Consider the following 15,028-nt stretch of genomic DNA (forward strand, 5'->3'; position numbering starts at 1 on the left):
TCAAATTACTCATATACATATCTCAAAAAGCTCATTTGTAAAATAAATCTATCTACTTTTCATTTGAATGAATCAATACTAACTGCTTCCACCGTCCCTCTAGTTGAAATAGCTTGCCATGGTCTGCATTATCTAGTCCCTTTAGAATCCAAAAACAGCAATCATATCACCACTCAGTCTTCTCTGTTCTGATAAAAACTTGCCCAATGTACAACATTGTTCCTCATAATCTCATCCCTCTATCCCCTCAAACATTGTGGTTGCTCTCTTCTGCATCATTTCAATATCTGCAATGTCATTTCCATACCGTGGCTTCCAGCAATGTGCAAAGCAGTCTAAGTTTAATCCCACCAGTGATTTATTGGGGAAAATTTCGACTTCCACATGGGTGTAAAGCAAACGGTTTTTGGATAAGTCTCTCCTAACCACACTCGAAAGTCCAGTGGAATGCAAACGGGCCTAATGATCTCATTCCACCAGTTTAAGGCCAGCCAAGCAGAAATTGACCTGATTGCCTGATTTTATCATTAAAAAACAATGGGGGAGAAATTCAGTTGTCTGCACCTCCCGTTAGTGCCTTAAGGGGGCGCAAATCGGGTGCAAAGCAACTAGCGCCCAGGCGCGGCTCTGTTTGCACCACTTGCGAAATTAACTAGACATTTTGCAGTGGTGCTAAACACTGCCGCCACAATCTCCTGCGCCGGCAGATTGTGATGTCAGTCGAGTGCGCAATGCCGTGGTAGTGCCCCGGACCAGATATTGAGTGGCGCCCCCTGCCTTACCGCCTGCTGCTAGCAATGACAGGTTGAGGGGAGCGTTTTGCAGTCGGGAAGGGACTGGGGGAGCACTATTTAAAGGTGACCGCTTCCTGCCCTTTTTTGTTGGTGACATTTATGCACCACGCATTCTGAGAGAGAGAGAGAGACTTCTGGAGAGATTCAACGCTGGGTGAAGGAGCTTTGGGTACTGAGCAGCACTTTGCAGGTTCATTTTGATTTGCCTTTCCTTGTATCGATTTAGAAGAGACTGTGGGAGATGCACTCTGAGCTCCTTCCCTGGGTCTCTCCATTGTTCTTTCCAGCAGATTTGATGTACAGGTCTTTCCAGGCCGAGATTCAAGGCTGCAATGAGCAGGATGTGGATGGAGAGCAAGATCAACCCACCCCTTTAAGATAACAACAGAAAATGCAGGAGAAACTCAGCAGGTCAAGCAGCATCTGTGAAGAGAGAAACAGAGTTAACGTTTCAGGTCGATGACCATTGGTCAGAATTTCCCTTTAAGAATTGGATGGTGCCATTGTGTCTGTGTTCCATTGCTGGCTGACATCATATGAGCTTTGCAAGCGCTCTGAGGTAGTGCCTCGCTCCTTGGCCTTTGTGCCTTAAGACAGGTGTGAAGCACCTGATTTAGCGCTCCAGTCACCTCCAGGGGTGATAAAAGCCAAGTTTGCCATCGGAGGCGATAATTAGCGCCAGGCGCTAAACTTTGCGCATGCCCGATAATGGCACCCCAAACGGGGCAATACTGAATTTTTCCCCAATGGGTGCTTTTGCGCCTCCCGTTAACACCTCCGGGAGCGAGAACAGGGCGCTACCACTGACAGCCCAAGCGCCTCCCACTAATTTCGGCGGGAGGTTTGCGGCAGCGGTATGGCGTTGCGTCCCGATCTCCTTCGCCTGAAGTTTATTCCGTCACCGTGCACATTGCCAGGCATCCTGGGCCTGAACTTCAGTTTCGCCCCCTGCAGCATCGCCAGGTGACAAAACTGGCAGCTGCAGGAAGCGTTGTTCCGACGGCCGGGCTCTTCAAGGGCAAAAGTTAAAGGGGAGGTTGCCAAGGTAAGTGCCAACGTTTTTTTAATTGTTTGGGTCAAATTTATTTTCTCCTGGGCCGCCATCGATCAGCTCAGCACTCTGCTGGAGTGCATGGGGCTGATCGAGTCGATTCGCGTCCTCCGTCCGGTACCAGCTGACTGACAGCCAGCAGCGATGGCCCTTCCCTTTAAAGGAGGGAAAGACCCTCGGAACGCGCCTGTGCCCTGGAGCGCTAACCCCAATTTCGTGAAATCTGGGAATCATAAGTGCCTGGCGCTAAGTTTCAAAGCTTTCAAAGGTTACCGCCCACAAACAGGGTGATAATGAATGTCTCCCCTATTAATGAAGCATCGTTAACTTATTACTGTGTCCACCGGTGACAGTGTCATTAAAATTTGTTGCCTTCGCGTTGTGCTTTTTCACCCAGGGCTGATTCAAGTCATGACTTGTTCCCTTTTGGGATCCCTCGCTTTGTTGTTTAAACTTTCTGAACATTTCCATCAATTTCAGATAAACAACAGCAGTTATAAATGGCACTTGCATTATCTAAAGTAAATTTGCAGTATTTTAGAATCACTGCTGTTACTTTAGCTTTTAAGGATGGATAACGGTTAAACCTTGTGTTTAATACCCAACCAACAGCGGTCAAATGCACAATGTAAGTGATAGACTGAACCTCGATAATTAGATATTTGTTGAAGCTTCATTCATTTGTTGTGTGATATTCAGCGATAAAATAGACAATTACCTAGGCTGTGAGTTCTGGACCAAATTTACGACCAGCAAACGGATCGAACATTCGATCATAAATAATTAATCTGGATATTAAACTATTTTAAAGCTTGCGCGAAAGAAAATGTTTCGGTGCATTGTTTTCAAGGGGAATGTTTGTGTAATGCCTAACACTCCTCACATTGCAAATCTTACTGCGTCCTCTCTTTTCCCCGCCAATGTAGACATGTCGAACAGCTATTTTCGTTTGTTAAGATAACACAAGAGTGCCAATATTATACTTCAAAAAAGAGAAAAATATGGAACAGTCTCTATATTTGTCGTAGCAACCTACAAATTGATTTCCGCAGCTTTCACCTGAGACTTTTGATGACGTGTTTGGAGAGTAAACACCAAAATAATGGTTGAAATCATATTATTTAAACGTGAAATGAAAACATAACTCATTTCGTACTATTACAAAGAAATTATAAACCAAATTGATGTTACACTGTAATAGTATGAATGAAAAAATGACATTGAAGATTAACGAATAATATTTCAATTCCGTGTTTCCAAATGTAATCTCATCCCTAAACATCGCCTCGTCTCGTCAAATAAGTTATATTACGAGGTCAGAATATAGAGATATCAATATAACATCTACGAAAGCCTAAACAATCTCCTTCAGATATCTAGGCTTTTCTAACGCAGCAATGTGTCGTCCACAGATTTTGGTTCCGAACTTTTCGCTTTGTACTGACGATGATTTTTGCTATCAAAGAGATAAACAAGGACCCAAAGCTACTTCCCAATGTTACACTGGGCTATCGGATTTATGATGCGTGTACCATGCCGCCGCTCTCTCTCAAAGCCGCCTTTGAATTCATGAACAGACCGGAAGGATCATCTTCAGGTTTAAACTGCAAAAGATCCTCCACGGTTTCCGCGATTGTTGGTGACTCTGGATCGTCACAGTCTATGGCGATAGCGAGTTTAATCGGTTCTTTCCACATTCCCATGGTGAGTTACTGAATTGATATATCATAACTAGACCAAGGAACAAAATCTTTCTTCCAATTAGTTACACGTAATTATAATCCTCCGGGGGAAATCCTTATCGATTGTTTCTTTTAATAAACTATTTGATGCAAACTGAATAAGGTCTAATTATAGTAATATGCGGAAAACCGAATGCTTTTCTTATCTGTAACATAACCGTTCACTTTAATGATGAGTAATGAACGTGTTGCAGTTTGATAAGTTATGCAATTTATGTTGCTCTTTAGCTTTCCTGATAGTCTTGGTAAAATTGAAATTAAAGTCCATGCAACTATTATGGAGAAAATGATAAATTGTACTTGTATTGTTGAATTGAGGTAATGGCTGTACAATGCTAGCAGCTATTTTGATAAACTCATAATGAAAATGATGCCCAGCATTTTATCTGTGTTATTAATTATTTGCTATACATTTGGCAACAATAAAAAATGCTCTAAAGATACAATTCGCGCCGTTTTGTTCTTTCAGGAAATGAATATACTTCAGAATTTCATTGAGCTTTTTGGGGTAAAAATCATAATAGGTATATCCCGTCTCTATTTAAATAAAAACAGAAAATGCCGGAGAGACTCAGCAGGTCAGGTAGCATTCGTGAAGCGAGAAACATTGGTCGGGATTGTCGGTACTTTTAAAGTTGAACCCACGGCCCGGTGTTCCCGGCGTGAGGCGATATTGGCTGGGGAAACTGGCCGGGGAAAGGCTGGCACTTAATATCTGATTTCCGGGCTTACGTTCCTTGGGAAGAGCCCTTCGGTACCAGGAGTGTTCAGCCAGCGGAATCAGCCCTGTTATCTGTTAAAACTCCCGCTGAAGAATAGGAACAAAATCAAATAGCGGAGAAGTTGCAATTGCGTAAAACGCGATTTAACAAACAGTTGGAAATTGCCAGTGAAACATGATTTTCTCATCTTTTCAATTTTACTATTCCACAGGTCAGCTACTCTTCCACCTGTGTGTGTTTGAGTAACAGAATTCAATACCCGTCATTTTTCAGAACAATACCGAGCGACTACTTTCAGGCGAGGGCTTTAGCCCAGCTAGTGAAACATTTTGGATGGAAATGGATTGGGACGATAAAAAGCGACGATGACTATGGCAACTTTGGAATGCAAGCATTCACAGAAGTGGTAGAAGAACTGGGTGTTTGCATCGCGTTCTCTGAAACTGTTCACGCAACATACTCAGAGGAAAAGATACTTCAAACTTTGGCGACTATAAAGGCATCTTCTAGTAAAGTTGTCCTGGCCTTTCTCGCGCAATCAGATATGGATATTTTACTGAAAGAAATCGTTCGACAGAACCTCACTGGCATTCAATGGATAGCAAGCGAGGCCTGGGCAGCTACGACACTGCTCACGGCTGAAGAAAGTAATCGATTCCTTTCTGGTACAATTGGGATTGCAATTCGTAAAGTAGATATACCAGGGCTGAAAGATTTTTTAATGCAGATCCACCCTTCTCAATATCCGGGAAACATTTTAATGAAAGAGTTTTGGGAGACAACCTTTGGTTGCACCCTAAGAAAATCGGAAAACAGAACAGATGAAGGGAACATTTATTCGCAGTTTAATGAGTGTACAGGAAGAGAGAATCTGCAGTCAGTGCGCAATGCGTTTAATGATGTTACACAGTTCAGGTTTACTTACAATGTATATAAAGCAACTTATGCTATAGCCCATGCAATTCACAATATGATTTCATGTGAAAATGGCAAGGGACCATTTTTCAATAACAGCTGTGCAAATATTTCAAGTTTCCAACCATGGCACGTAAGAGCATATGTTATTTAACAGCAATTAAGGCATTAAAACTAATAAACCGTTCACATAAATATTAGCTAGACATTGGGCTTCTGAAGACCCATTTTGAATCAATAAAAATATGTTTTATGTTTACTTTTCCATCTTTTCTGTTTTTGGAAGCTTCTACATTATATGAAAACGGTAAATTTCGTTACCACGATTGGAGAAAGAATATATTTTGACAGCAATGGCGACCAGGTCGCACCATATGACATTGTAAATTGGCAACCAAATGCCTTTGGTGGTGTCGATGTTGTCGATGTTGGGTATTATGATGGAGCTGGTCCATCAGGAAAAGAATTTGTGATCAAGGAAGAGAGAATTATCTGGAGTGGAGGTCAAGTTACGGTAAGGCTTCTAAGTGTAAGACAGTTCACCAAGTTTGGTTTCCTTTTGAACAGTGAGGAATCGCAGATGGTTCTCGCCTTAAATAAATGTGTTTCTTTATCCGAATAACCGTTGATTCAGAAGAACCCTGCTACCAGGGGCAGATTAGAAAACGTGAGCGCGACTTCCGGTCAAGAATAAACATCTATTGAAATGCACAGTTGTTTATTTGGGGTGAGGGGCGTGTCTGACACACATGGCAATCCACTAAAGTCTCCAAAGCAAACTGTAAAACAAACATAATTAAGATTTCAGATTTCTCGATATTCAAAAGTAAAGATAAGTCAGGATAGGGATAGGACCACTAAGGGTTGCACAAGTTAAACTCACCGGTAATGACTGTGAAATGGCAGAATCATTGAATAGTTACTTTTCCTCAGTATTTGCCAGGGTGACTATCAAGGTGGGAATGACGTTAGAAGTAGAGATCAAAATGGCTACAAAACAGTAACAGATAGTAGGAGTTAAAGGCTGCTATGCAGACTGTCGAATTGTGGGAAGTAATGTTCCACTGGGATCAGTTCTCGACCCACTGTTATTCACAATTTACATTAACGATTTAGACTTAGGAATGGGAATTGCAATTGCTAAATTTGAGGATGACATCAAATTAAGTAGTGTAGTTAATACAAAGGAAAATGCAACAAAATACAAGAAGACATTAATAAACTTGCAGAATGGGCGTTTAATTGACAAATGAATTCCAACATAGGTAAGTTTGAGGTAATGCACTTTGGCAGGAAGAATAAGGATCCCATATACTGCTTAGATAACAATCTAAATTTGGTAGAGGAGCAAAGGGATCTAGGGGTACAGATACATAAAAACTAAATGTAGTGACGCAGGTTAATAAGGCCATTAAAAAAACAAAGCAAGCACTCATTCATTTGCAGAAGGAATTAATTGAAAAACAGGGAAGTCATGTTAAACATGTATAGATTCTTGGTTAGACCACACTTAGAATACTGTGCACAGTTCTGGTGTCCATATGATAAAAAGGATATAGAGTAACTGGAGAAGGTGCAAAAACATTCACCAGAATGACACCAGAACTGAGAGGTTATAACTATTAGGAAAGACTGACAAGGTTGGGGCTCTTCTCCCTAGATAGGAGAATGCTGAGGGTGGCCTGATAGAGGTTTTTAAGATAATGGCCCGTAATTTCCGATCGGAGGCTTCCTGCGTGCAGATGCCTGCTATCGGAAAAAAATCTAAGCACTTACCTGAGTGCTCCCGAGGTCCGGACACTTCCGCTCTTGGGCCTCTCCACAGTCGAAATGCGCAGGGCCCACTTATCCCATGGGCGCACGTGGTTCGCAAGTGTCCTTGGATCACGTGGGCCAGGTGAGCCAATGAAAGAAGGGTATCTTCCTTCATACTTTCACAGATAGACCCGTCAAAAGTATGAATGGAGGTCACCCCAAAAACACAATAAAACCTTAAATAACTTTTTAGAAAACTAACACGTTTTCAAAATTAAATTTTTTGAAAAATATAATTAAAGTTTTTTACGGGGCTAAAAATAAACTTACCTTTTTGAAAAGTATTTTAAAATTATAAATGAGTGAAGAAAAATATATTTTTTAACTTTTTTAAACTCTTATGCTGGTAAAAGCAAGCCTTATGCTTTTACCAGGCATAAGACATTTAACTGATTTCAGCGGGCGGAGGCCCTCCAGAAAGTGGAACTCTCCACCCACATTGGCCCTTCTCCAGGGCAGGCGCCCGATCTGCCAAGAGCATTATTGAGAGATCAGAAATGCCGGTTTTCAGCGCATGCACTTTGCAAACCTGAAACTGGCATTTCCGATGTCCCTACGGGTGTCTTTTCACACAGACATCGGAAAATATTGATAGGGTAGAAGTGGAGAAAATGTATCCACTTGTGGGGGAGACCAAAATTGAAGGCCATATATATAAGATAACCACTAATAAATCCAATAGGGAATTCAGGAGAAACCTCTTTACCAAAGAGTGGTGAGAATGTGGAATGCGCTAGCACAAGAACATTTGAGGCAAATGGCATAGATGCCTTTAAGGCGATGCTAAATAAGCACATGAGGGTGAAATAAATAGAAGTGTATGCTGAAGGGTGAGATGAAGAGGGGTGGGAGGAAGCTCGTGTGGAGCATAAACACCGCATAGACCTGTTGGGTCGAATGGGCTGTTTCTTTGTTGTAGATTTGAAGGAACTCAATGTAATCGTCAATATAAAGTGGACGATACTCATTGCATGTTGGTGTGTCAGCCACAAGTCTGATGGCTGGAGCACCTTAAGTCTATGTGGTTAACTATTTTCTAACAGGGAACTTTGGTAAGTTTCATTGAATTCCCAGCAAAAATCACCTGACTCATTATGACACTGTAAAGATAATTGGCAAGAACACCAGGGGAATTCTTTTTTACACAGTGATTATTATCTGGAGTGCACTGCCTGAAAGAATGGTGGAAGCAGATTCAGCAGTAACTTTCAGAACGCAGTTGGATATATACGCAAGAATGAAAAATTCAGCACTATGAGGAAAGAGCAGTTTTGTCGTGAATCTGTCAGAAGCCCACATATTTTTTGTTAAGTAATAATTATTGATATGGCTTGTTGGAAATCATCAACAAACTCAACTATATTAAAAGTAATTTTTGCACAGTTATGATTATCTAAGTACCTTTCTTTCTATTCCTTATGCTAGGTTCCAAAAGCTGTCTGCTCAGAAAGTTGTCCACATGGAAAAAGAAAAGCTTCGCGGAAAGGACAACCGATTTGTTGTTTTGATTGCATTCTATGTCCTTACGGTGAAATTAGCAACTCGACTGGTAAGAGTAAACTCCTGCATAAATGTTTCATGCATGTTAAATTTTTTTCCTGATTTACTTTTTCTAATCATTTAAACTTACCTCTTCTTAGATTCACTTGATTGCATTAAATGTCCCAAGGAATATCGATCCAATGAAAAACAAGACCGATGCGTACTAAAGGATATTGAATTTCTTTCCTTTGGAGAAATCATGGGAATCATTCTAATGACACTTGGATTGCTTGGAGCCTGCTTAACGACAAGTGTACTTGTTTTATTCTATGTTTATAGAGATACTCCCATTGTTAAAGCTAACAATTCGGAATTAAGCTTCCTTCTTCTTTTTGCATTAATCCTGTGTTTTGTGTGCTCAATAACGTTCATTGGAGAACCCTCAGTCTGGTCTTGCACATTACGTCACACATCATTTGGTGTTATTTTTGTTCTTTGTATTTCTTGTGTTTTGGGAAAAACAATTGTTGTGGTAATGGCATTTAATGCAACCCTTCCCAATAATAACACGATGAAGTGGTTTGGACCAACACAACAACGCTTAACTGTTTTTCTTCTTACACTTGTACAATGTTTAATGTGTACTGTGTGGCTAATTACATCGCCACCTTATCCTCTGAAAAACAGTGATTATTTTAAGGATATAATCATTTTTGAATGTGACGTAGGGTCAGCAATAGCCTTTTACTGTGTACTTGGTTACATTGGATTTCTGTCTTGTGTGTGCTTTGTGGTTGCGTTTCTAGCTCGACACCTTCCAGATAACTTCAATGAAGCCAAGCATATAACTTTTAGCATGCTTATCTTTTGTGCAGTTTGGATAAGTTTCATTCCAGCTTATATAAGCTCTCCTGGGAAATATACTGTGGCTGTAGAAATATTCGCAATTTTAGCCTCCAGTTTTGCCCTACTTATCTGTATTTTTGCCCCTAAATGTTACATTATCTTGCTGAAGAAAGAAAAAAATACAAAGAAACATATCATGGGTAAAATAGTTCCAAAACTAATCTGAAAAGTCTTCTAATTATAAAATCCAGTGGTAATAAGACTTTGATTGAAACACAATGCACACTTAAACATATGCTGTGATGTCTATAACTGCATTATGGAATCGTTTTCGAGCTGAAAGAATGCAAGAGGGGCTCATATAAAGTCAGAAATGTAAATACGTTGTTAGTTCATCGTTATGCTATATTTTGTATTTAATAAATGAACAGTTTGGAAAGTAAGTAAGAGAGTGGTTTTTTTTCTGGCGCCTTTCATGTCCCCTGGACATCTATAATAGGCTGATGAAGAAGGTCAGATAATGCAGATTCAGGGGACAAGTAGCAGAATGGATTGCTGTCTAGCTTCAGGACAGATAGCAGAGCGTTAAAGTAAAGGATAGCTATTCACAGTGGCAGAAGGTGAGTAGTGGTGTTCCACAATGATCAGTGCTGGGGCCACTGCTGTTCACAATTTACATTAACGATATAGGCTTAGGAATAAAAAACACAATTTCTAAATTTGCAGATGGCACCAAATTGTGGGGGATAGTCAATACTGAGGAGAACTGCAACACGTTATAGGAGGATATGTATAAACTTGCAGAATGGGCATATAAATGGCAAATGAAGTTCAACACAGACAAATGTGAGGTATTACATTTTGGTAGGGAGAATAGGGAGGTCACTTATCGCTTGGAGGGTGCGAGTCTAGGTGGGGTAGAGGAACAAAGGGATTTAGGAGTACAAATACATAAATCACTTAAAGTTGCAATGTAGGCCATAAAAATGCAAACCAAGCACTAGCATTTATTTCTAGAGGGATAGAATTGAAAAGTAGGGAAGTTATGCTAAACCTGTATCGAATCTTGGTTAGACCACACTTAGAGTACTGCGTACAGTTCTGGTCACCATATTAAATAAAGATATAGAGGAACTGGAGAGGGCGCAGAGAAGATTTACAAGGATGATACCAGGAATGCAAGGGTATACATATCAGGAAAGGATAAACAGGCTGGGTCTCTTTTCTCTTGTAAAAAGAAGGCAGAGGGGTGAACTAATAGAGGTCTTTAATATTATGAAAAACGTTGATTGAGTGGATACAGAGAGAATGTTTCTACATGTAGGGTAGAGCAAAACTAGAGGCCATCAATATAATATAGTCACCAAGAAATCCAATAGGGAATTAAGAAGAAACTTCTTTACTTAAAGAGTGGTGAGAACGTGGAACTCGCTACCACAGGGAGTGGTTGAAGCAAATAGTATAGATGCATTTAAGGGGAGGCTAGACAAGCATATGAGGGAAAAGGGAATAGAGGGTTATGCTGATAGATTTAGATGAGGAAAGATGGGGAGGAGGCTCGTGTGGAGCATAAATGCCGGCATGGACTGGTTGGGTCGAATGGCCTTCTTCTGTGCCATATCTCCTATGCAATCCTATTTAATCCATAATCAGTTCACAACCAACATATTGCTTTTCATAGAATCATAGAATCTTGCAGCACAGAAGGTGACCATTCGGCCAATTGTCCCTGTGCTGTCTCATTGAAAGAGCTATCCAATTAGTCGCACTCCCCTGCTTTTTCCCCATAGCCCTGCAATTATTTGCCTTCATTTATGTATCTAATTCCTTTTTGAAGGTTACTATTGAAACTTCTTCCATTACATTTTCAGGCATTGCATTCCAGATCATAACAACTTCCTGTATACATAAAACTGTCCTCTCCACCCCGCTGGTTCTTTTGCCAATTATCTTAAATCTGTCCTCGAATTACTAACCCACCCACCAGTGAAAAGAGTTTCTCCTTATTTACTCTGTCAAAACCCCTCATGATTTTGAACAAATCTACTTAATATCCCCTTAACCTTCCCTGCTCTAAGGAAACAATCCTAGATTCTCTAGCATCTCCACATAACTGAAATCCCTGGTATCATTCTGGTAAATCTCCACGGAACCCTCTCCAATGTCTTGACCTCCTTCCTAAAGTGTGATTGCCACACTCCAATACTCTAACTGACACCTAACAAGTAAGTTATAAATGTTTAGCATGAGTTCCATGATTTGAAGTGTAGTTCCTGGTTTTTTTTTAGGCAAACATCACAGCGAAGTTGGGTCCAATAAGATCCTACAAAGAGTAATTAAATAAATGGTCAGGTAATCTGATATGATTCTACCTTTATTTGTTGGCGCTGTATAATACTTTATAAAAAATAAATAATGGGGTAATTATCAGGCCAGAATTTGCGGTCCGAGGCGTACCTCCGGAGTACACCCTCCGACCCGAAAAAAAACCTAACCTCTCTGCTGGCTCCTGGGCTTCAGAGACTTCGGGCCCTGGGCCTGCAGGCGTATGCAGAGCCTGGTCTCCAATTGTCTTGGATCCCCATGCCATTGGACCAAGACTTTGCTCTGTCAAGCCCGAGTGGTAGCTGGTGTGCAACGGCCACCCCATGTTAAAAGAATTCAAGCACAGGCATCTTCCACCCTTTAAAATGAAGTTCGGGACCTGGAACATCAGGACCCTCATGGACAACCCCAGCAATACCCCTTCAACCACCGTCTGCCCCACCTGTGACAGAGACTGTAGGTCCCACATTGGACTCATCAGTCACCTGAGAACTCATTTTTAATGTGAAAGCAAATCATCCTCAGTTCCGAGGGACTGCCTCAGAAGATGCCTGCTTAAAGGCCCACGGATCCCGGGGATGCAGGCGGTTTGGAAGCATCCCTGGGATCACGTGAGCCAGGTCCTTCTATCAGAAAGGAGGATTCCATTGTAGCCATTTGCGAACGGAATCCCTTAATGACAAGCAATGCAATCCCCAAATAATTAGAACATTTACACAACTCTAATAAAAATAAATGTTCCCAGTTTCAAATTTAAATAAAAGTCTCTTTAATGAAGTATTTACAATAAAAAATACATTTTTTGAAAAATAATTTGAAATATTTTAATCCAGGCCAAATTTACATAAACTATTTTTAAATGTTTGTGGATGATTTTATATTGTTAATTTTTAATTTAACTTTTATATTAACCCTTATGCTGGTGAAAGCAGGCCCTACGCCTGCTTTTACCAGGCGTAAAGGTTTCGTTGGCTTTTGCTGGGCTGTAGTTGGGCAAACTGCACCAGTGAAAGTGATGTTTGGGCCGGTTCATACGATCTGTCAAGGCAAATCTTGACAGATCGCAAGTTCTGGGTTTTGATGCACAAGCGGAAACCCGGCACCTGCGGGGCCTTTTACAAGGCTTACGACAATGTATGCTGTGCACACACGGTCATCAGCCCCTTAAAATCTGGGCCGCTAGCATCTTCACCACTTAGGCGGTAACCCGTGTGTAGCATCGCCTGTTATAGAAAACACCTGATTTTAATTTCCATTGATTTGAATAGGGGCACAGAACAGGTGATAGTGGACAGTCCGCTGTTTATACACCAGCACGATTTTCTTTTCCATTGAACGGTTCTCCTCATAGCTCAATGACTTGTACAGTCCCTTTCTGTAAACTTATTAGGGTTAATTTTGACTTCAGACGATAGGGCAAAATCGGCCTGGCCACCCATTGAACATGACTCCCGATTCTCATTTGTGGATAGAAACGAAACCAGGAGAGGCTTTTAACGAGCGGTCGAGCCTATATTACACGTTTTACCCTGTCGTCTACATTGAAAATTACTCCCACTCCCCAACCATTCTCCTTAACTCTTGGACATTACTCTTTTATGTCAGTGAGTCTTTTGGTATCTTGTGATTGGGGGGGGGGGGCATCATATCTGCTGTTGTTCTACTCGTTCAAGATGCTTCACTTTCTATTCTAGTGTAGATAATTAAGAACTTGCTCTTGCAAATGCCGTACAAGCTGTTTTTGTGAGACAGGGATCTTCTCGCATGATGATTTCTTCACAGTGAATGGGGCAGACAGTAAGCCAATCATGCTGCACCTACCATCATTAGGATTCAATGTCTGTCCAGGTGAAGTGATCACTTTCCCGCTGGTGAATGCCGAAAAATAATAGGTTACTATAGGAGGTACTGCTACAGGGGTCCTCGCAGCGGTGGCGGCACATTCTCGTAGCCAAAAAACCCTCTGAGTGGGAAATTTAAATAATGTCCATCCTCTGAATCCCGCGTTGCATCCTTGCCAAAGTTAAATTTTACCCCAAAAAGCCTATTTATACAAATGTAAAAATAAGGCACTTCAACCAAATGTGGTTAAATGCCAATGTTTCCCTGGAAAAAAAAACTTAAGCAATTCATGACATTGTCTCCTTGAAAAATGCCTCACATCCATTGAGCAGGATGTTCAACTTCGGTCATGGCGCAAAATGTGTGGAACGAGATTGGCCATGATATCACCAGCTTGATTGTATTTTCCTTTGAAGTTGAATTATACAATTGACTTCAGTGGAGAAGAGAATCAGATGAGATGTGCAAAATGGGCTGCCGATTCGGTTAGGTTACTATAGGAGGTACTATTACAGGGGTCCTCGTAGTGGTGGCGGCACATTCTCGTAGCAAAAAACCCCTCTGACTGGGAAATTTTAACAATGTCGTTCCTCTGAAGCCCGCTTTGCATCCTTGCCAAAGTTAAATTTTACCCCAAAAAGCCTATTTATACAAATGTAAAATAAGGCACTTCGCACTATGACCGAAGAGCAAAATCACCTCCATCGAGTTGGGAAGCCCCTGAGGTAAATTTCAAACATGCGCGTCGTAGAAATGGCCTGATATAAATTTTGATTGATTTCAAATCTAGTGGGAAAATGCAACTGTTCTGCGAGCATAAAATAGGCATTATCAGATTGGCCACCTCTTATACAGCAGCTTGATTCTCCTTTGCTTTGATTGCATTGTAATGGGAAAGTGGGCGGGGTGTACAACAGGCGGCCTATCCACTCACACCCATTTTACAGCCCCACCACAATTGCATTGTACCTCTGTGTCTATAACGTATGGCTGATCCACAATGCACACGAGGCAAGTTGAAAATCTATTTCGGGACATAAGGTGGAAACTTTCTGCTTTAGGCCATCCCCTTTGGTTGTGAACACAAATAAGTGTAAATGGGGACAGAAACAGACATTAACAGGCGCGATTTTAATATGAACATTTCTAGGGCAGGCTCCTACCAAGACTCAGAAGATTAGGATTGAGCAGGGCAGTTGAAATTGTTTTAAGTCAAGAAAGACAACCCACCGATGTGAGGAAGAATGTTCATAATTTTGTATTATTCCATGAAAATAAGTTGTACTAATTGAAGTAATAAGCATAATTGTAGCTTCTGCTCAGTAGTATTTGTTGGCTGGGTAATAAAACATGAACTTGATGTCCTCATCTCACTAAATTTTAAACAGTTTGCCTTCTAAAACATTGGAGAAACGCACGAGGACGCACATGGAGAAGTCAGGACATTCAGTTTACCTGTCAATGGTAATGCATTGTTACAGCCCATGGGCATTG

General features: G+C 41.1%; 1 protein-coding gene and 1 pseudogene across 1 annotated transcript; both read left to right on the forward strand.

Annotated features, from left to right (window-relative positions):
* Window positions 1–3,291: 3,291 nt before the first annotated feature.
* Window positions 3,292–9,593, forward strand: LOC147115478 (extracellular calcium-sensing receptor-like). The gene is made up of 5 exons (XM_085989593.1): window positions 3,292–3,549; window positions 4,521–5,357; window positions 5,511–5,738; window positions 8,465–8,588; window positions 8,680–9,593. Exons 1-5 carry the CDS (start codon window positions 3,292–3,294, stop codon window positions 9,591–9,593), a joined length of 2,361 nt encoding a protein of 786 aa, XP_085845719.1.
* A 4,619-nt stretch (window positions 9,594–14,212) lies between these two features.
* The window catches only part of LOC147115479 (extracellular calcium-sensing receptor-like), a 117,516-nt pseudogene continuing 116,700 nt past the window's right edge, over window positions 14,213–15,028 (forward strand).

This window comes from Somniosus microcephalus, chromosome 6, assembly GCF_052327205.1.
Source record: "Somniosus microcephalus isolate GS21.2 chromosome 6, FLI_Smic_1.0, whole genome shotgun sequence".
NCBI lineage: Eukaryota > Metazoa > Chordata > Chondrichthyes > Squaliformes > Somniosidae > Somniosus > Somniosus microcephalus.